At 37.0% G+C, this 20,888-nt stretch overlaps 1 protein-coding gene across 8 annotated transcripts in view; it reads left to right on the forward strand.

The window, feature by feature from the left end:
• OTUD7A (OTU deubiquitinase 7A) overlaps nucleotides 1-20,888 on the forward strand; it is a 113,556-nt gene that overhangs the window by 78,938 nt on the left and 13,730 nt on the right. For all 8 annotated transcript variants that reach the window (XM_071754937.1, XM_071754938.1, XM_071754935.1 and 5 more), the window contains 7 exons: nucleotides 3,911-4,093; nucleotides 6,342-6,560; nucleotides 9,648-9,749; nucleotides 11,280-11,407; nucleotides 12,392-12,504; nucleotides 15,858-15,985; nucleotides 16,402-16,551. In XM_071754937.1, the coding sequence (XP_071611038.1) occupies nucleotides 3,911-4,093; nucleotides 6,342-6,560; nucleotides 9,648-9,749; nucleotides 11,280-11,407; nucleotides 12,392-12,504; nucleotides 15,858-15,985; nucleotides 16,402-16,551 (1,023 nt within the window). The remainder of the gene's footprint in view (nucleotides 1-3,910; nucleotides 4,094-6,341; nucleotides 6,561-9,647; nucleotides 9,750-11,279; nucleotides 11,408-12,391; nucleotides 12,505-15,857; nucleotides 15,986-16,401; nucleotides 16,552-20,888) is intronic.

Consider the following 20,888-nt stretch of genomic DNA (forward strand, 5'->3'; position numbering starts at 1 on the left):
TTCAGTCCTGTTACATTTCACACCTGCTGACTCACACAGCACATGCAGCTGTTCTGGAACTAATTGCTCAGTAAGAGTGTTCTTTCTGTCAAGTCAGTGAATTAATTTGAGTCTAGCATCCTGGTCATGATTCAGTACCTGTGTTTTCTAACCAGCTTTGTGCTGCTCCAGCTTTTGCTGACTGATTTTCTCTGACCATTAAAAACTGAAAGCCTTTCATGAAAATCCACTGTGTCCGTGTTCCTCTGGTGCAATTCAGTCACTAGTGACTGAAATGGTGCTACTATTGTTAGCTGATGTGATTGTGTGTATTCAAATAATGGTTTTATGCCTGTGGAATATCTTTTTAAATACAGTAATATGCCATACAGATAAAAGAAGCAGGCAGTCAGTGGACAGTAGGGTGCATCAGATAAGTAACATTAAAAAAAATACTGGACTGAATGACTAAACTTATGGTTTAGTCATTCAGATTGCAACAGAAAGTCTTACTTGACTTCATTTTTTTAATGAAACTGTGCAAAATAGATGAATTACCTGTGGCTTCTCTTTCAGCCCTGGGATGGAGGCCTACAGCAGGTGTAACCTCTGTGGGATAGAAAGGTTTTTGCTTTCTGTTGAAAATATGTGCAGGAGATGACAATTAAAGAAAATTAAAAAGATGTGACAGAACAAGGACTTGTTTGAGGAGCAGCAGGTTCTGGGAAATTTCAGAGAACAGGGAACAGACATACAAATAGAACTTAGGTAATAGAGTAAGTATTTTCCTAGGGACTCAGAACTGTGTGCAATCTGCTCCAGACCAAAAGACTGACTTCTTCATATAATGTCTTTATAAATGCCTCTGTTCTGTTTTCCCCTCTTCCTTTCCCCTAATTCTCTCTGCTGCTTCTGGTTTCCTTTGCTTTGACTTATGCATTTTCTTCTTTAATCCTCCCAAGTAGATGAATATTCTTTATTATGGGCAATGGGAAAAACAAAAGGCCTTTCATTTGTATTTCTCTGTGAATAATATAAACAAAAAGGAGAAGCAGCTTCTGCAAAAGGGGAAAACTTACATCTTTCCAGCAAAGAGTAGCTGAAAAAACTTGCACTAGTCAGGGTCACTGATGTTCAAAAACACTGCTTCTTGGACATAGAAATGTGCTTAATATGTTCTCTAATTTAGCCAGGCATCAGCGAAGTTGTGGAAAGTGAGTCCAATAATCAATTTTGTATGTCAGTCCTCTTGAAGTTTAAGGCTTAGGTGCTCATTGGTCCTTGGTTCAGGAGATGGGGCAACTCCAGAGAGAAGGGTAGGTTAAAAAATAAAATATTTCTACATAAGATACTTTCAGATCCAGACATTTTATGTATATTGAAAATTAGTGTTAGAAGTTCTGTTGCTACATTGTACCACAGGGCTTAACTCAAGAGTCACTGTGCAATTTAGATTTTAAATGGAGCACACTCTGAGCCTGCTTACTGAAGTGAGTGCAATTTTTATTATAGAGCTTTTATATAAGATGATTACATTTGGCCTGAAACTAATGACAGCAATATTTCTGTTAGTCTGCTGATTTTCTGCTTTCCTATTACATGCATCAAATCCCTCAGTCATAGTACATGCACAGTGATTTTTGTTAGATTTCAGAACTTAAACGTGAAAATATCTTGAGCAGGTGACCTGTAAGAGATGCCATGACATTAGAGCAATATTATCTGTGTTCCTTTAATATAGATCTGTACTGAGTAAACCTGGGCTGCTGCTGGGAGTCACATAGCACTGGACTTGTAGCATTGCCAGTATAACACTGTTTTGCTTAGCCCTACACTGCCAGAATTATATTTCTAACCTCTTTCACTTTTAAAAAAAAAGTTTTACTTTGTTGACCTCACGGTTGAGAAGATGTAAAAAGTGTATTTTAAGTGCCTCCTAAAAACAGGAGCAAAGAAAAGCAATCCTTACTCCAGACATTGATACATGATTGCATCAGTCTTAGGAACACACTCATCATTCTTAACTGTTTGGGTTGGGCAACTTGATTCAGGTAATATTTATTGATAGAGCAGAGCTCTGACTGGATTATAGGCATTGGATCTACATGGGATGTTCAGAACAAAAATGCAGACAATAACTCAAGTGCTTGTACCAGGATCTCTGACAATTTTCACTGAACTTACATTCTGTCCTATAGTCTTTCTAATAGAAGATAACTGCATAACATCTCTAATGGTCCCATGTCACTGACATGGTGGTTGGTATTATGGACTAACTCAGGATGTTCACAACATTCTTGATCAGTGATATTAATTTTCCTTTCACAGTTTTGTTTAGTACTTCAGAACATGCAATTGTTTAGATCAATTCTGAAGTTAACAGCTGCTTGTGCTGGTTTTGTCCTACTTCAGTTAGGATTTTGTTCTTCATAGAAATGACTGCTGCAGTAAATTACTTTCTTTTATCTGTATAAAAATGCTCTGTACTATATTTAGCTTATTCTCCTTTGTGTAAGCAAATAAGTTATATTTAACTGCTGCTCAGGTAATGCAGCTTCTAAGAGTACATAAAGTGACAACCTTTTATGCTGTAATAAATGCTGTATTAGTCAGAATTGGGTTACCTTTGAAACCCCCAAAGAAGTGCTCATGGAATGCTCTCATACAACTAGTGGGGTCTTTTTTCTTGCTAGTAAGTATTTGTAATTTTCCATTTGAAAACAAGTACTTGGAGAATGCTGGGACATCTGTGCATTTTAACTTAGCAGGATCATTTTGAAAATAAAAAATACCTAAACTTTTTCTAATTATTATACTTGAGATTGAAAAATACCATGTCACCACCTGTACTAAACAGACTTCCTTATCTCCAGTTTTTAGCCTGTGTTCTGTTACCACTGATCACAGCCATAGGATGATGTGGGAGATGGGAAGAAAATATTTTTGAGGATTCTCTGCTGGCAGTTTCCATGAGCAGCTCACACAGACAAGGAACCGCATTAACTGAATGCTCTCATTGTATGTTTTGCTACAAGATACTGTCCTTGATGATCTGCTTTCTAAAAGACACTTAAAACCTCTGAGAGCACAAGTTCCCCTTGATGTATAAGGGAAAGGGACCTGAAGAATTTTGCATTTGCATTCTAGCTGCTCTGCAAATGGAAAATTAAGAAAGCTTCCTACTCTTTTGTGCTATAACACCAACAGTCATGTATTTCCATCATTGCTCCTAAGTATAATTGTTATTACTGCAACTGAACTTATGTGAATTATAACACAAGCCTATAAGGAGAGACTGAAAGAGAGAGGCTTGTTCAGGCTGGAAATGGGGAGGCTTTGAGGGGATGAAACAACAGTTTTCCAGTGCCAGTTAGAAGGTTGTCAAGGAGTCAAAGCCAGGCTTTTCCTGGGCGTGTATGGCAGGAGGACAAGGGGCATTGGGTAGTAGTTGGAACAAGAGAGGTTCAGGTTGGGAATAGGTCCCACAAAGACAGTCAAACGTGGCAACAGTTTGCCCAGAGATGTTGTGTGGTCTTCATCCTTGACATTTAAAAAAACAAATGAAATAAAGCTCTGAGATATCTAATCTCACATTGTACATGATGCTGCTTGGAAAAGGAGGTAGGACAAGAGCTTTCCTGAAGTCTCCAATTATGGTATAAGTAAAGCTGAAATATAATTTTAAAAAAAACTAGCTCTGTCCACTTGCTGTGGACTTTCAATGTTTTTATCAACTGTGCATTTTTGTTGAGAGCTAAGTCATCGTAATCTCTTTTATCTAAAGAAACTCCATTTCCTTGCTGATGCTTTAAAGCAATAAAAGTGATTTCTCTATTTGAGTTTATATTTTCAGTGCATATGAAGACGGTATTCAAATTACCAATCTGATCACATACAGCTGTGAGCAGAATGCCCCTTTGCTCTTTGGCAGGCAAAAACTGGGACTTGACAGCAGCTTTGAGTGACTATGAGCAGCTCAGGCAGGTGCACACGGCCAACTTGCCACAGGTGTTCAACGAGGGCAAATACTACAAGCAGCAGGAGCCCGAGCAGCCTCCCCAGGTGACAAAGGTGGAGCGGCCCTGCCTGCAAAGGCAGGATGACATTGCTCAAGGTAAGAGTTCTTCTCCAGGCCTTCTGTGGACAAGCAGCTTTCTAGCCTGCCTCCTTGCAAGTTGTGCTCATTCAAAGTAATTTGCCAGTGGTTACTGTGCTGGGGTTCACAGACTTGCTGCTGGACCCTGCATTTCGCATATTTCAGTTGCCTCGGTTCTGCATGTTATATTTTTATGTGTGATTAAAGCACAAAAATACATTGTCCCCAGGCAGTCCGCTGGAACATATAAAAGGAATTAATTAGAGGGTGTCACAGACCACTATTGATTGTAGTTTGAATTGAGACAAAAAAAGGTTAAAAAAGATCTGGATTTCAGTCTTTGTGTTCTTACTCACAGTATGTGATTAGGCTGTGTGAAATCTATGCATAACTTTCAGCTTGAAGATTTTGTTCTCCTATGGTTCTACAGAATTAAAGTCAACCTCTGATCCCCCACCAAACAGAAATTGAAACCTTGAGAAAAATGGGACAAAAGTTGATTTCCATGACAAGATGATAAGCATTAGAATTAGAATTTAATTTTTTACTTGCAGATCTTTTGTAGGTTTTGTTTCAGATCTGTCTCTCTCAGACTGTTGCATCCTGTAGGGTGGTAATAGCACTCTAAAGTTCCATGTTATTAAACTGCCCAGTTTATGCTTGATATTTTAGTGGTGAAGTAGGTAATGTGGGGTAAGTTTGGCTTTAAATGCCCAGACTGACAATAACTTTATAACCAATTCAATGCATAACTGACTTCTTTCATAGTCAGAGAACCATTTCTGACTGAAGAGTGAGACTGGAGTGGGGAGGTGTCCAGGGAGTTGCTGAGAAGGGAAAGAAGGGTCTTGTTATGGACCAAGTACTTAGAGGATGTGGTCAACAGGTGAGGGTTGTGGGGTGGTAGCAATGGGATGTCAAACAAAAATGTTATCCTGTACTTCAGCTCTCCTGTTTAAGAGTGATTTAGCTGAGATGCACAGGGAAAAAAAAAGCAAATGTAATCAAACTTTCCCTTCCAGTTCAGGATATTTTAGAGAGTGCTATTTAGCTTTTAAAATTAGAAAAATGTTGATCCATTAGATAAAGAAAAGTTCAAAAACTCCAGGAAAATTAATGTTTAATAGCTATTCAGTTAAGAATTGTTTTTAAAACATTTTATCTTAAATGGTAAGCTGTATTTAAGTAAGCTTTCATAATTTTTGGAGGCACAGAAGGACAGGAACTTTTATTTTAGTGTAGCACTGTATATGTTTGAGAATAGTTTTTGGTATTTATTAAACTACAGAAGTGAAGTTGTACCAAATAGTTTTTTACAAAAGCTGTTTGACACCTCTCAGAAGCAGAAAAAAGCTTCTTGCTGAATGCTAAACTCCTGAGAGAAGAATAATAACATTATATAAACATAAATCTGAAGGAGCTCCACAGGTTAATTTCAGTTTTTAAAAATAAGAGCAGGACTACAAGGCAGAAACTATGCAGAGGGGAAGATATCTGTCAGTTTTGACTGATTCATGGCTTAAACTCTTGAGAAGTGTTTCTCTTACCCATTTGCTGATACCAGCACTGAGGCCATACAGTGAAGTGAAATGATATGATAGTAATATTTTGTTCCTTAACATTTTAGTGCTTATTTTGCTTTTGCGAACCTTTACTGCTCCTTAAATAGCATAATGAACAGTATGATAAGATTAAGTCATAATTGTTTTGATACCAGGCTTGATTATTTCATCATTCTTATTGAACTAGCTTTTTTTTTTTTTTAATCAGAAGTATAGAAAACACATCTGCATGAAAACTTGAGTTGGTCTTACATGCACCATAATGGTATTAAAATTGCTTTGGTAGTGATTGTTCTGAGGTGGAACAGCATGGCATGTTTCATATGATTGTAGAATGCTGGATTTCTTGATTCACAAGAATTCAACTCAAATTAAGAGTTCGTAATATTAACTAGTTTTCATTTTTCTGCCAGTAAACATTTCTTCCAATGCCTCCTTAAGAACTTAAGTCACATTACATGTCTTCAGTAAAAATATTCATCATTCATATCTCGTTACTTTTGCTGATTATGTATTTTGCTAGAAGGAGAATGAAGTTCTTGTGGATTCTAAGAGCAAAGCAATCCTTTACAGTAGGGAAATAACCCAGAAAAAAGAATTGGAAAAAATTTCCAAGTGAAATTACTGGGCATTTTCCAGACTTGCTGTTGACTGGTCTTTTTAAAGATTTTATGGGTTATAATAGCTCTGTGTTTCTTCCACAGAAAAGAGGCTTTCCAGAGGTATTTCTCATGCCAGCTCAGCCATAGTCTCCCTTGCTCGATCACATGTAGCAAATGAGTGCAGCAATGAACAGTTTCCTTTGGAGATGCCCATCTACACATTCCAGCTGCCAGACCTCAGTGTGTACAGTGAGGATTTCAGAAGCTTCATTGAACGTGACTTAATTGAGCAGGCAACAATGGTTGCTTTGGAGCAAGCAGGTGGGTAAACACTTCAGATGTCAGCAGCTGTGGGCAATCTGGCATTTGGGTTGGCATTTCTAATCATGCTTCATTTCTGGAGCTTGGGCATCCTGTGTAGGAAATAAATGCTGGAGAATAAACTTCAATACTGTGCTCTTTGCAAAATTACATGTACCCTGATCTTCTGTTTCCTTTGACATTATGGAGGAAACTGTCAAATTTATGTAATGAAACAAAGAAAGTGAGGGACAAAGGGTAGGGGGACTGATGGATACAGATGGTACTTTCAGTTCTCATGAGGAAATGACAGTGCAGTGACTACCAAAACATCCTCGAGTTCTGTGGCAGCATGAGGAAATAGTTTCTAAATATGTATTTTATTTATTGATTATATTTGTAGTAAGAAACTAAAAAAATATTAAGTAGTACTTCACTACTGCGATGGAAAATTAGTGGAAAAAAATTAATTTTAATTCAGATTTATTAGTAGTTTAAAGTTTTAAGTCAGGTTTGAAAGATAAAATTAGGAACTGTACCTTATGAACTAGCAAGTGTATTAATGAACCATGAACTGAACATAACTATGTAGTGAAATGCCCAGGTCTGCTGTTAGGAAGGAGCTGCAAAATCAAACTTCATGGCTGCCTGTGGAATATCAAATAGCCAGTTGCTTTTTTCTGTTGATTGCTATAAAACTGGCTTGTGTAAAGCTGTGTATTCATCTGAGAGCTCATTGTCAAGGCTCAGTGCATAGTCCTACTGTGTCTATTCAAACTGATAAACTCTTGCTTGCAACTGATGAGAATACTGCATCATAGTATTTAAGCTGCATCTCTGTTAATTTGGTGTTACACTGAGTACTTATCATCTATTGTCATGTGCTCGTTCTTTGTCTTTGGTATTTGAAAAGGAAAACATACCTCAATAATAGCATCAAACAGTAAATACCTAAGAAAATAAACTGGAACTTCCTGGGAGACAGTTCAAGTAAGTCAAGCAGTTCCGTCAGGGAATGTGTAAGATTATCATGTAAGTTTTCATGTAAACTGACTTTTTGTCTCTATTTAAGACAGATATGAAGTTCTCTTTCCTGATAATTTTACACATTGTCTGAAATAAAGAGTATGAATTAACAACGAAAGTCACTCAGCATTATACATTTTAATGTTTCCTACCAACAGGGGGATCAGTTTGACTCTGCTTTGGTCAATGACATTAGAAATTGAAGAGTTAAGGTGCATTCCCTGCAAAGAACCTAAAATATAATTCATAACAAAACAAATCCCACAAAGGACAATAGCTTCTGTAGCTGAGGTTGGAGATATTATTAAAGGAAGAGAGAGGTGTGTGCTTGCTTTTAAGGGCATGAATTTGAAGATAAAGGAGGAAAAAAAATGATGAGGCTAAAGGAGGAGGAACTTAATTATGCTCACAAAGCATAGATTGAAAGAGCAAAAATGCATTTAACAGATTATTGTCACGTGTAGTGTCTGAAGTGGCCCTGTGATCTGGATGTCTATGAAAGCCTGGAAGGTTTTTATATTCTCCTGTATGCTTAGGCTCTTGCTACCACTACATCTATAAGTAGAAGGATGTTTAGGTTACACCCTATCTGTACAGAAAGAGCAGAATTTCTCATTTACTAAAAAATGCTGTGTGAATTTATAAGGAAAAGGCCCAGATAAAGGCAATATGATTTACCCACTCTACTGCTGCAGTGTGTTCTCTCCTCTTTGTGTGATTTCCTTTATGTATATTTATCTTAGAGGATAGAATTCAGCAAAATCATAAAAGCATTCTGGGATTTTGTGCATATTACAAACAGCTGTTCATTATTTCCTGAACTGGAATGAGGTCAGCTTAGAAGTAATGTGCAGCCTGATCTCTTGCAGTAGTGTGGTTCTTCAACAGAGGATGGCTCAGATAGTGATAATATTAAATGAGGCCTGTGTGAAAAAAATTTTAAAATTCTAAATATTTTCCTGCAGTGAGTTAACTTTCATTATATGGACTTGTTCATCTGTGTGTTGTTAATGTGTAGGCTGACACAAAGAGAGATACGAGGAAAACTGCTTCTGCTGTACTGACAATTTGAAATAACTATAGTGTAGGCTAAAAAAGGCTGCTCTAACACAGGTTTTTTAATGAAAAGAGAAAAACACTTTCTGTTGCAGGGCTGAAATATAGTTCAATACAGACACTAGAAGTAAATTGTATGAACCTTAAAGACTGTTGCTTTCCAACTTTTCTTCGTGTGCTTATGTTTGAGCACTGCTCATTTCTGCTCATCACTGTTAATCACCTGCTCTTGCTTAGAAGCAAAGATGTTATAGAATTAGTCATATTTGCTTTCTTTTTATTAGAAATGGTCACATGGCCATTTAACCAAGACTTGGACACTCCAGCAAGCTACCATACAATTAGATACATCAAATATCTGTCCTCTTCCTAGGCTTTTAATAATCTATCACTGTTTTATGACCTGTAAATGGTGCTTCTTGTAAAAATGATGAATAACTGGTTCCCTAAATGTTCTCAAAGAGGAAATCTTCATGTTATCCTAGACCCCGGGCTATGCATTAATCTGATATTAATTCTGTGGTAGTGGAGCTGTTGAGTTTAAAATGTCTGATCATTATATATAGACTGGTAAATGAGAGGAGACTCAGCCATTGAAACCATGCATCTGATTGAAGAAATAGTGCTTAACAAACTTGTCTAACAGTAACCTATCTTATTTAATAAATATGTACTACTTTTGTCTTTGAGATTTTATTACTGTAGCACACTCTGCCATCTATATATGGAAGGCCAATGTCCATTATGTTTGGGAACTGATACCAAGACTCATAATAGTATTTAGTCCATGAACTCCTTGTGAATCCATCCCTGAATGCAGCGTATGAGAAAGGAAGATGCAAATTAATTAAAGGTGGTTCTTATTCCAAATACATCTAGAGAATATTTAAAGTTTATCTGCCTCTTTTTTCTAATCTTTTCAGCTCCTACTTCTGACATGACATATAAATCTATTTAGCAGAAAGGATGTTACATATCCTGGCTGTATCCCTGTACACATCATGCACCTGCTCTTCTTTTTTTCAGGACGATTAAATTGGTGGTCCACAGTCTGTACCAGCTGCAAACGTCTTCTCCCCTTGGCTACAACAGGTGATGGAAACTGCCTCTTGCATGCTGCATCTTTAGGTAAGGGAGAGTCTGTACATGAAAACTGCCAAAAAGCATTCACCAATTTTCCCTATCCCCAACAAAAGTTCAGAAACACGTGATGCAAAAATTTTTTTTTGAATACCTGGTTCTGGAGCAATATATTATTAATATTTCACTTAAGTGTTATTGGCTTTAGGCATGCTTGAGGGATGAAGGTAAATATTTTATCAGTTTTACAGGTTACAAAACAAATATAATTTGATTAGTATCAAAAACCATAATCAGAAACACCAGGGATTTGCATTCTCCTTACAGAGCCAAACCCAACAGCTCTGTAACAGGCAAATTCCAGGTGCTTCTCTGGGATTGTCCTGTCCTCATTGTGGGCAAGGAGCTGTATTCATTCTCTGGCTTTTGCTAAACAGTCTCCTTGCTGTCTTCAGTATTGCAATATTTAGCTATTACATCTTTTGTTTCCATGTACTGTTTAAGTATATGAGAAATACAGTTTGGGGTGACTTAAAATAATTTCCAATTGATAAATTCATCGTTACTACAAGATCTTTGAAGCCTTTCTTCAAATCAGATAAATAGAAACCAATGAAGCTGAAATCCTTTGGTGTAACTTCTATATCCTCACCTATTGTGAGGAAACTCATATTGATTTTTGCAGTTGCTAAAACCGTTCACCAGCATAACTCCAAAAGGTGACTTTTAAAAAAAAATGCTGGAATTTCACATATTTTGAAGAAGCTCTTATTTTTGAAAGAAATAATAAGAAAATAACTTTTGCTGTTCCCAGTGATCTTTTTATCTTTGTCCACTTCACTTTAATTAGGAGGAACTGTATATTATTTACAGCAAATATTTGGAGTATTTTGACTTGCAAAGTCTTAAGTAAACATATTTAATGCCAGCAGCTAACAATATGGTAATGAAAACATGGTTGTCCATGGGCACGTGTCTTGATGAGAGCTCTGCATTCTTTTGCTGTAGGTAACTACCCTGAGCTACATGAAGACATGTTATTGTCTTAAAATGAGCTTGTCAGCCTATGGCTGGGTGTATTTTTAGCCTTTCAATGATTTTGAATGCTTGTCTGTTTATTTGGGTGTTGAAGCCAAAGGAAATTCACCATCATGCTGTGTAAGAATGGATGCCTTTGCATGTCAGTGTCATTTGTTGTTCGTCAGAGTGCCTGCAGCTGTCATCAATGTCTTGTATCTGCAAGGCCTGTTGGCAACCACAGCTAAAATCAACCTGTGTACAGAATATTCCATTCCTTGCAGCAAAGTTGAAGTTATCTGTAAGCAAACACTGAAACAACTCAAATCCATAGTAATTCCTTAATCAAATATTAAACTTGTTTGGAATTTCCACTTGTTCCTTGGCTTATCTACGTTGGCTGTTTCTTAGAAATAATGAATCCATTGTTTGCCAAGGCAAATATAAAATAATATATAAGCTATGCTTATAATAACAGAAGAATATTAAATGTATTAGTACTTACTATTGCTCTCTTACTGTAGCTTCTTTAAAACTGAATATTGTCTTTTGCCACTTCAGGGATGTGGGGATTTCATGACCGGGACCTTGTTTTACGTAAAGCACTCTATACTATGATGAGAAGTGGAGCTGAAAGGGAAGCACTGAAAAGAAGATGGAGATGGCAACAGACCCAGCAGAATAAGGAGGTCTGTATGGATTGAAGACAGTCTTGTTAATATCACTTAGGGTCAAAGGCATTCTTCTGAAATTTGGTGTTAAAGTTATTAATGAATTAAATTCCTTATGCTTCCATTTTTCACGGGGATAAAGACTCTTGTATTTAGAAATTTTGCATCAGAATGCAAATGCATTTGTAGCTTTGTGCACATAAATATGAGTTTGGAACCTGAGGGAATTATGGCTGCAAAATTAAATGAATAATTTAGCTAATTTAGAACAAGTGTTCTAAAATGAGTAGGCAAAATTCACAAAAGAAAGAAAACCCCATTTAGTTAAGATTCCCCAGAATGGAGAATTAGGATTCTTAAAGGTACAACAAAATATTGAGTGGCTGTTTCTTAACTAAAACTATCTGTAGATTTAGTTTGACTGTTGATTAAAAGCTGTACTTCAGCATGTATTATTTCCTGACTTTATTTGTAATCTGCTTTTTGTTGGCAGCAGTCAGTGCGAATACTGCTGAGCTGTGACTGACTCAGCTACTTCAGGCTATCTGAAAACAAAGGGGCACAGAAGCACTTACAGCCCCTTTCTGCTCTTGAACAGAGGGAGAAAGCATCACCTCTCTGCTGAGGAGGGCACTCATAGTAGTTCCATATATTGAGGAGGAAAGCAAACCTCCAGAACTGGACAGTAAAGCATGCTACCCATGCTTGCAAGGAATTCAAATGGGTATGAGTAAGTGAATCTCCTGTAGTGGAGCAGTGTCTGAGCAGCAGCAGCAGACCCACATCTAGAAATATAATCCAGTGCACAGCTAGTGCTTCACATCTTTTTTTTGTGAGTTCAAGTTCTTTCACCTGTATAGAAATGTTGACATGTTATTGGTCCAAGATATCAAACACTGTCATGCATGAAGTTAAGAATAAGCTAGTATGTAAATATACTCCAGAACTCCACTTGTATTTCCTACCAGCACAACTGTGAAGGTATTTTATTCTCTCTTACAGTCAGGGTTAGTGTACACAGAGGAAGAATGGGAACGGGAGTGGAATGAACTGCTTAAGCTGGCATCAAGTGAACCTCGCACACACTTCAGCAAAAATGGAGGCACTGGTGGTGGGTAAGTTTAGAGTATGAGAAAATCTTTTAGATTTTGCTCTCAATATGGAAAAAAATACAGTGCAAAGAAATGAAGGTGTTTATGGGACCAATCAAACTGACTTTTCAACTAATTGTGATTTTTTTTTTTTTTCATGATAGACTACAGTTGTCTAAACACCCCATTGCAATCTTCAGCATTTTGATTAAGTTTAGTTTGTACGGTTTCCTCAGTAACTTGAAGGTTACTTGGCATTAAAAAGAACCTGGATAAATCCTAAATACTTGTATTCTGGAACGAGCATGTTGGCATTTTTCTTCAGCTGCCTCATCTCACTGAAGATACGTAGCTTCCTTAAGTATTTCTTAAGGAATACTTAGCAGAAAGATAGCCACTTCTCAGGTATTTTCACTAAAAATATGGAATAATAGAATAACATCACATCTTCTGATAGCATTGTAGAAGACAGTAGTTTGTGCTCAGATCTCACCTTTTCTGTGCATTAGCATTGCTTCAGTGTCATCTTCTCATATTTGTACGCTTATTTAATTCTTTTTTTTTTTTGCTTTATAGTTCAAAGAAAAAATCTTCAGAGAGTTCCTTTTTTGAGGGCAAGTCACACAATTGCTCTTCACATTTTCTATGTATAAAATGCTGTTATCCCTAAATGTACTGGGGGAAAAAAATCAATAGTTTACATAATAAAGCTAAAGATTAAATATTTGGATACAGCGTCTTTTAAACTGAGAGGAGAATGCTGAGTTACACTTTGCGATCTCATGAAGCCCTTCTGAAAAAATCCATATGTTCCTTTAATCTTTGAACAGTTAAAAAATTAACTAAATATTACAATAATTAATTTTGCTCCAGTAGAAACATTTGCCCTTTCTTTGACTATTCAAACTTATTAAGTCCACATAATATAAGTAGTGCTCTCAAATGCAAGAATTTATTTTAAGATTTTATCAATCTTTATTTCAAATAAAAGTGATTCACTAGGATCCCAGTAAAGGTTGATGTCACTGGCAGGTTCTGCACAGGGTCTGTCTGCATTATTAAGAACCACATCAGATTCTTATCTAATCTGACATCTGTTTATCTAGATTGGTTCCATAGGAGTATGGATGATTGTAGGTACCTTGATAAAACTCTACAAAGTTGCAGCGTTTGCCAGATAATACCCAGTGCTAGCCAGGCAAACAAGGAAAAAATGTGTTTGCTTGAAAACCAACTTCCTGTGCGGGTGTCATATCTGTGTGATACTCACTTAGTAGCTTCTCAGTCACTTAGCTTCTTAGAAACAGTACCAGGAAATTTGATAGTTGCAGGTTTGTCTACTTATAGCATGCATTTAGTTTACACGTTCAGAAGCTAATTTGAAAAAATTTATATAAACATATTTGTGAAAAAATTTGGGATGTATCTGGAATATGTAAATACCAGTGATGCACGTGTAGAATCTACTTTAAACAGCTGGGATGATAAAACATCTTTACATTTTCAGTGCAGTTGTTCCTAAAGTACAGGATTATTGACCAGCCTTAAGAATGCAGAAGCTCTAGTTTGTGTGACAAGTGTTTGTCAGTAAAAATATTTAGTGTTTGTTTACTCAATGTATGGTTTTCTCTAGCTACCCTTTCCCCTGGAGGAAATTGCATGTGATGATAAGGAAATTGACAAATTAGGGTGTACAACACAGTGACAGTAAAAAAATCTTGTTTTCTGGACTTTGAAAGACTGATGCATTCATTTTAACTTGGTCATGTCAAGGATAGGTAATTCTCTAAACAATGTCCTCCAGCATTAGTAAAAATGTCAAACATATTATGCCTCATTTTCTAATATTCTGAGAATAAAAAATAGTTGGTTTTTTTTTTTTTTTTCATGTTACTCTCTAGTTTGTTCATTATGCTTGCAGGTATTTTTCCCTTGATATTCTTTAGTCTTCTAATACAGTTCAATTCCTGTTTCTATTAACTCTGGTCATTCATAATCAATTTTTTGGCCTTATTTTATCTGTTTCACATACTGTGTAGTTTCATTATCTACCTGTCAGAGATGTCCTCAAATGCTGCATTTGCCTGTCAATCAATGATCTTTATATTTTATTCCCAGATACTTAAACAGGGAGTATCACTGATTCATAAAGAATTAATTTAAATTGGTTTTCATGTTCTCATCATGGTTTAAATTTATCTTTTTGAAAATCAAAATAAAGTAAGGATAAATAGGCAACTGCTAATTTTTCAGCTAAATAGTGAAAGAGGGGCCAGGCACAAAACCTCACCTATTTCTCTATATTTCTGTATTTCTCCTACAATCATCTCAAAGACGGAATGAATGTACCAGAATCAATTATTTTCTCAGGTTAATGTACCCATATTCAAAACCAAGCCCTTGAGAAGAAAAAGGAGCACCAAAATAGTATTTTTGAGATGGGGTATATTACATTCTCTAGTTAGGTACTGTATTAAGAAAGTGTGCAAATTAGTCTTTCAGTTGTAGATGATATGTTCTCCTTTGGTGTCAGGATTAGTTGACACATCAGAAGTTGCATCCACTTCAAAAGAATTCAGTGACAAGCCTAAGACAGGAATTGTGCTGCCTCATTCACCTGCAAGTTCCTTTTAGTTATTTTTCAGAGTGAGGTACATGTAAAGGAGATCAGCAGTCGTCACTAAATCTCCAAAGATTTCTTCTCTTGTTCTGAGGCTTGGAAATTGGAAAAAAGAAAAAGATAAAGGGATCACAGAAAAACCTGTTTTCTAAGGTCTTGTTTCCACCATATCAAATCCTTCAAGCTCTCCAGAAGAGCAAACTAATTAACTAGGAAGCCCTTTCTTTCTGAAAGAGATTCATACATCTTTCTGTCAATGTAAAAAATCTCAAATTAACATCCTTGTTTCGTTTATCTCCATTTACAAGCAAAACCAGGGGTACTGAATTGAAGCAGCAGCTTTGAAAAAAGGAAAATGTCTCATACCCTCTATTTTTTGTTAGGAAGCTCACTGTTGCCATGCTGCTAAGGAGAAAATTCCAAACCAATCCTTCATTTAGGAAGAGGACTCTGGCTCAGAATTACCTTTTATATTCCCATTAGGCTGCCATACAGTATCTGAAAGTAATGAATTTTGGTGACTGCTGAACTAGTTGGAATCTGCAAGTGAAAACATTTTCTCTGTTGCTACTATTTTAGTTCCAAAAATATATTTTCTATCCAATTTCTAGTGTTACTTTTTTCAGTAACTGGAATATGTGTTACAGAAGAGTGGAAATTTGAGTGACAAGTAAGAAGGCATAGCTGCTGCTGCTGAGTGTTGGCTCACTAAAGTTTCAATGGTTGGTTCAGAAAGTTTCAATGTTGTGTCTTCCAGAGTTGATAATTCAGAAGATCCAGTGTACGAGAGCTTGGAAGAGTTCCATGTCTTTGTCTTAGCACATATTTTGAGAAGACCAATTGTTGTAGTAGCAGACACGATGTTACGAGACTCAGGGGGAGAAGGTAAGGGCTTTTAATTAGAAATTTATGCACCTGTGTAACTTGAATCAATGGTAAACTGTGGCAGATAAAAGACTCAGCTGTACCATTTGGTAGGGTTTATGGGATAGTTGCTGCCTTTTTCAGACAAACCCAAAAGAAAAAAAAAATAGTGATAGTCTATCAATTTCTGGTACATCAAAGTAAGAAAACATAGGATAATTATATAAGTCTCACTGAAGATATATCCTGGGCATTTGCTGATAACCTAAAAAAACACTGAATTACAGAGCACAATACATTTCCCATTGGTCTAGGTTAACCCGGTTCTAATTTTGCTGTGTTATTTTGGTGCCTTTTAAAACTGCATAACTCAATCTTATATGTCTTTGAAAAACTGAATTTGAAATGTTTAAAAAAAATCTCATTTAAATTTGCAGCATTTGCACCTATACCATTTGGAGGAATTTATTTGCCACTTGAAGTTCTACCTAACAGATGCCACTGTTCACCTCTTGTGCTGGCCTATGATCAGGCCCATTTCTCTGCTCTTGTTTCCATGGAACAAAAAGATCAACAGAGAGAACAAGGTATGCTATAACCACAGAAACCTAAGGTTATTTATTGAACGTGATGTACACAGTACACATTCTTCTACCTGAGAAAGGAAACCAAATCCACTCAGTGTTATTGCTGCATTCTTAGGAGTCTGAGTGGTCTAATCACAATACTGGGAGCCAAGATCCTTTCAGTCCTGATCCTTGTGCTGTCACTGTCTGTCTCTGGCACTTAATCCTTTTTTGTTGGTTTCACATATGTAAATAGGTTACAGGAAATGAGTTACCCACTGGGCTTCTGGATTCTCAAAGGCTTTTGTTAGTTTGCTTTAGTAAAGTATGAGATGAAGTGTGAATCAGATTGCTATCCAGAACTCATGTAATAGAAAAATCTGTCTCCTAGTGTGCTTAATGCACTGTTGTAATTTAAAAACATTTGGTTGTAATATTTTATCTTATCATCTTGTTGTCTTCTGTTTTACTTTGGAACAGCAATAACAAAGTCTGACCAGATATTACTGTGCCAAGTCTGAGCTTCTGGGGGATGGGACTGGGCATGACAGAAGGTTCAGGACTAGATTTGTTCCTGCATCAGTAGCCTAGGAGGTAGCTACCACTGACCTTATTTGGAAGACCTTTTGCCTAATTGTAGAAAGCTGTGAGATGAACTCCTATCTGTCTTGGCTGGTTTTGTGGGGAAGGGAAAAATGTTTTGCCGAAACACATGGTTAGAAAAATTTAGTGGAGTTTTGCTGTTTGGTATGAGTCCTGTTGGGTTTTTTTGCCTGATTACTTTGCAGAGGTGTTTTGTGTTTTAAATCCCTTGTGGATCCATATACCTGTACAGTAAGTGTGGAATATGTGATGGCTGTTGAGATCTCCTGAGTGAATTTCTTTTAGTCCTCCTTCTCAGAGAGTAGTTTAGAGGCAAATAATATACTTTATTTAAATCCCTGACCCTATATACATTTCAGCTGATTTTGGATGTATTGAGCATTTTCCATGATTAGGAGTCATTGTGCTGCAGCTGGGCAAAGTAGAAAGATGTCCATTAAAATGATGCAAAGGAGGAAAGAAACACTTGAACAACAGATTTTGTTGTAGACATCTTCATGCAAGAATTTTACATCCAGTTAGGTCATCCTGCTTGGAAGGAGTAGAACGTTTTTTATATGAGGTTGTGTGAGATGGGAATTAATCTACAAAATGTTGCATTTGGGACTGGCCAACTTTGCATTGGTGAAGAGGAGACAATCATAAAACAATAATGGAAAAAAGTTTGATCTAGATTTCAGATATTCAGTGGGGGAAATTAATTCAGTTAACTATTCAGCTGTCAGGTACACATAGGTATTTCAGGGATTTTTAGTTAGGTGCTTGGCAATGGGTCTGGCCTGGGGCATGGGTCTGCCTGGACATACACTGAGACACTGACTTTCAGCCCTCAGTCTGTACAGTGGCCCTTAGGAAAATGTTTTTTACAGAGGAACCATTCCCAAAGTATTACACTGAGGTATGATGTGAAAAACCTTGTAAGGAATGAAAGTGCAAAGCAAATAAAAATCATTTTAATGCATTTTGTAAGATGAATGAAGAGAAGAGTTTTGGAGAGCCTTTTTAAGGATACTGTTTCACTCTTGGTGGTTGCTGACAATATGCTGCATCAAGGACAGTTTTGTCAGCATGCTTTTAAGCAGCTCCTGCATATACATCTACATTACAAATTATAGAGTTGCATTTTTGTAGAACATTCATCCATGTCTTTTGGTTTTGACCCTTTTTATTGAATACACAGAACTGACTTATCTCTGCAATAACTTTGCAGAAAGGATAACCTACACCCATCAAATCTTTTTCTGTTGTGGTATCCTTTAAGTGACAGGATTGACAAGAGGTAGTGAGGGGACCTACTGTTCTGCTGCTCCCTCCCTTTCAGTATGTGTTACTCAGTGGTAGAGCTTAGTGCTACCTGATTAAATATTCCTACTATTACAAGCCATATAATTACACACTGATAGATCTTGGGTTTGGTAACAAGGTCACACGTCTGATTTCTCTCACAAGTGCTAGCAATAATGCTAAGTATACTTACTGTGTTTAGAAACTGTCTTTCTATTGCAATTTCCTACACCTGTAGTCATAGAGAAAAGGTGCTATGAGAGAAAAAGCTACCAAATACCCAGTTCAGCATTGGTAACATTAAAATTGGCTTTGTTCATGGATAAGTTTATTTGGGTTATTTGCAAGGGCCATGGAATCAAAATATTATTTGATTTGTAAGGTCTGACTTAACCTGTTTTACTGCAGGACCTTAAACACAGAAGCTTCTGTGAAGCAGCAGAGACCACTTGGCATTAAGTTAGGGATGAAAGGGATGCTTTAGCTTCCAGCTGCGAAGCTGGGTTGCTGTTAGAGACTGCAGCAGTCTAACAGCCAGCACAGCATTGCTATTGTTCTTCAAATGCTGTGACAGGAAATAAACTGGCACAAGGATGCTCTAATAGTGCTGGGATTTTGCACCTTGTCAGCACAGAGCTCTTGGCATGTGTGGCACAAAAGAAGAGAGCGCCACGGTTGTTAAAGAGTCAGAAAACAATGGCAAGATGCCACAGTACATGGCCAGATTTCGAACTGTCAGTAATGCAGCTGAGGGCTTGGAGCTGCAGCTTCTTAAAAGGAGCATTTCTGATAACCAGGTTTCTCATATCTCACAGTATTTATACCCTAGCCTTGTAACTGGATGTCAGGAGCCAGGTCAGAAGCTGTCTGAACTACTGCATGCATGCAAATACATCTTTGGGGTGCTGGGAAACTGTCCTGTGGAGGAGACAGTGTCCCCTGTATTACTGAAGTATGTGTGGTCAAATAAACACTGATATGAGTGCCTGAAGTTATGCTTTGGCATACAGTCATTTATCAGATCATTTTGAACACTACCATAACTGTATCTAAAAAGAGGTAACGCCCTCATCTTGGGAGAGGATTTAAAACACATTTTGATGTCTTCTTTTTGACCAGCACAGAGCTGGCATTCTGATGGTCCTTTTCTGATGGGTCTGAAATCCACAATATCTGATTAAATACTTCTGTGTTCCTGCAGGATATATTTATGTAGGTGGTTTGTATCTTTGTTTATGTAAATAAAGACCAGTTCTCATCTGCCCCTGAGACTGCTCCATCGTACCAAGTTTCCCACACTCCTGTGCTTTGTCAGATGCTCAGCAGTGAAATGGACCACAGATCTGTCAGAGAGCTGAATCAGTCTCTTTGGGATGTAAACCTCAAAAAGTAAACTTGAGTTTCTTTTCTAAGGACAGCTTGAAACTAAATGGTTTTCATATAGTGCAATAAATTATCATTATCTGCCTCAGGATGACATTCTTTGTTCTCTACCAGGCTGTACCTGTAAGCTCAGCTGCTACCAGAAGTGGAACAGTTGTAAACTTAAGATGGCTGCTCTTTTCTAAGTTGCTTTCTTCCTTAAAAAGGTTGATCTGTTGCATTGTAAGGTCAGTTGCAAATGCAGTCAGTACATGCCAGTAATTCAGTTATTTGGGAAACCAAGTCAGATAACTGTGTTCTTGGTTATTACAGCCCTTTTGTTGTAATAATTTTATTGATTACAGAAAGGTAAGGCCTTTTAACACCCACAAGTGTTAAAAAGTGTATTCAGTTGTCACCTCCATTGTACATTTTGTATGGTTTTGTGCTTCAGGAGCTCACTTTAGAGTGAATTTTGAACTGTAGAGTTAGACTCTTTGCTGCTTATTCACATTGAGTTCCTTTAAGGAGCTAAATTCTCTTACAATATTTATTTCTGTGCTTTCATCTGGCAGTGGTATCTGCAACTCAAGTTGATGACTCTCCAGCTGTTCTGTATTTTCAGTTAATATGGGGAAAACATTTCAAGAATTACCTAATTTGAGCAGTAGGGGGCAACGTTTCCATGAATTTTGTAGTTTCGACCTTTTTAAAGCCAGTCTGCAGAGAAAATACATGTATACTTTCTGCAGCTGTTGTCAAATTGTCTGAACCAAATACAGGCTTCCCCCTGTTAATCTAAAATGCAGATTATGTTTCCTGCATTCTGGTTAGGTGAGGAGCAGGAACTAACAAAAAATGCTGAAGCTTTTTTTTGTCAACATGTGTTTTCTGAACTGCACAAAGATGATAAACAACATAAGCAGTAAGTGCAATGACTTCTCAATATTTTAGTGCCATGAAGTTTGGGTGATTTTTCTAAGGGGCTTTTTTGCTCCTTGGCTTTGCTGGAATGAAGTTTCTAGTACACAAAATTAAATTCCTTGATTGGTTGTCAAAGAAGCAGCAGTGACCTGCACTATGCTGAGGATCCCACCCACAGCTTTTAC

This window comes from Heliangelus exortis, chromosome 11 (genome assembly GCF_036169615.1).
Source record: "Heliangelus exortis chromosome 11, bHelExo1.hap1, whole genome shotgun sequence".
Lineage (NCBI taxonomy): Eukaryota > Metazoa > Chordata > Aves > Apodiformes > Trochilidae > Heliangelus > Heliangelus exortis.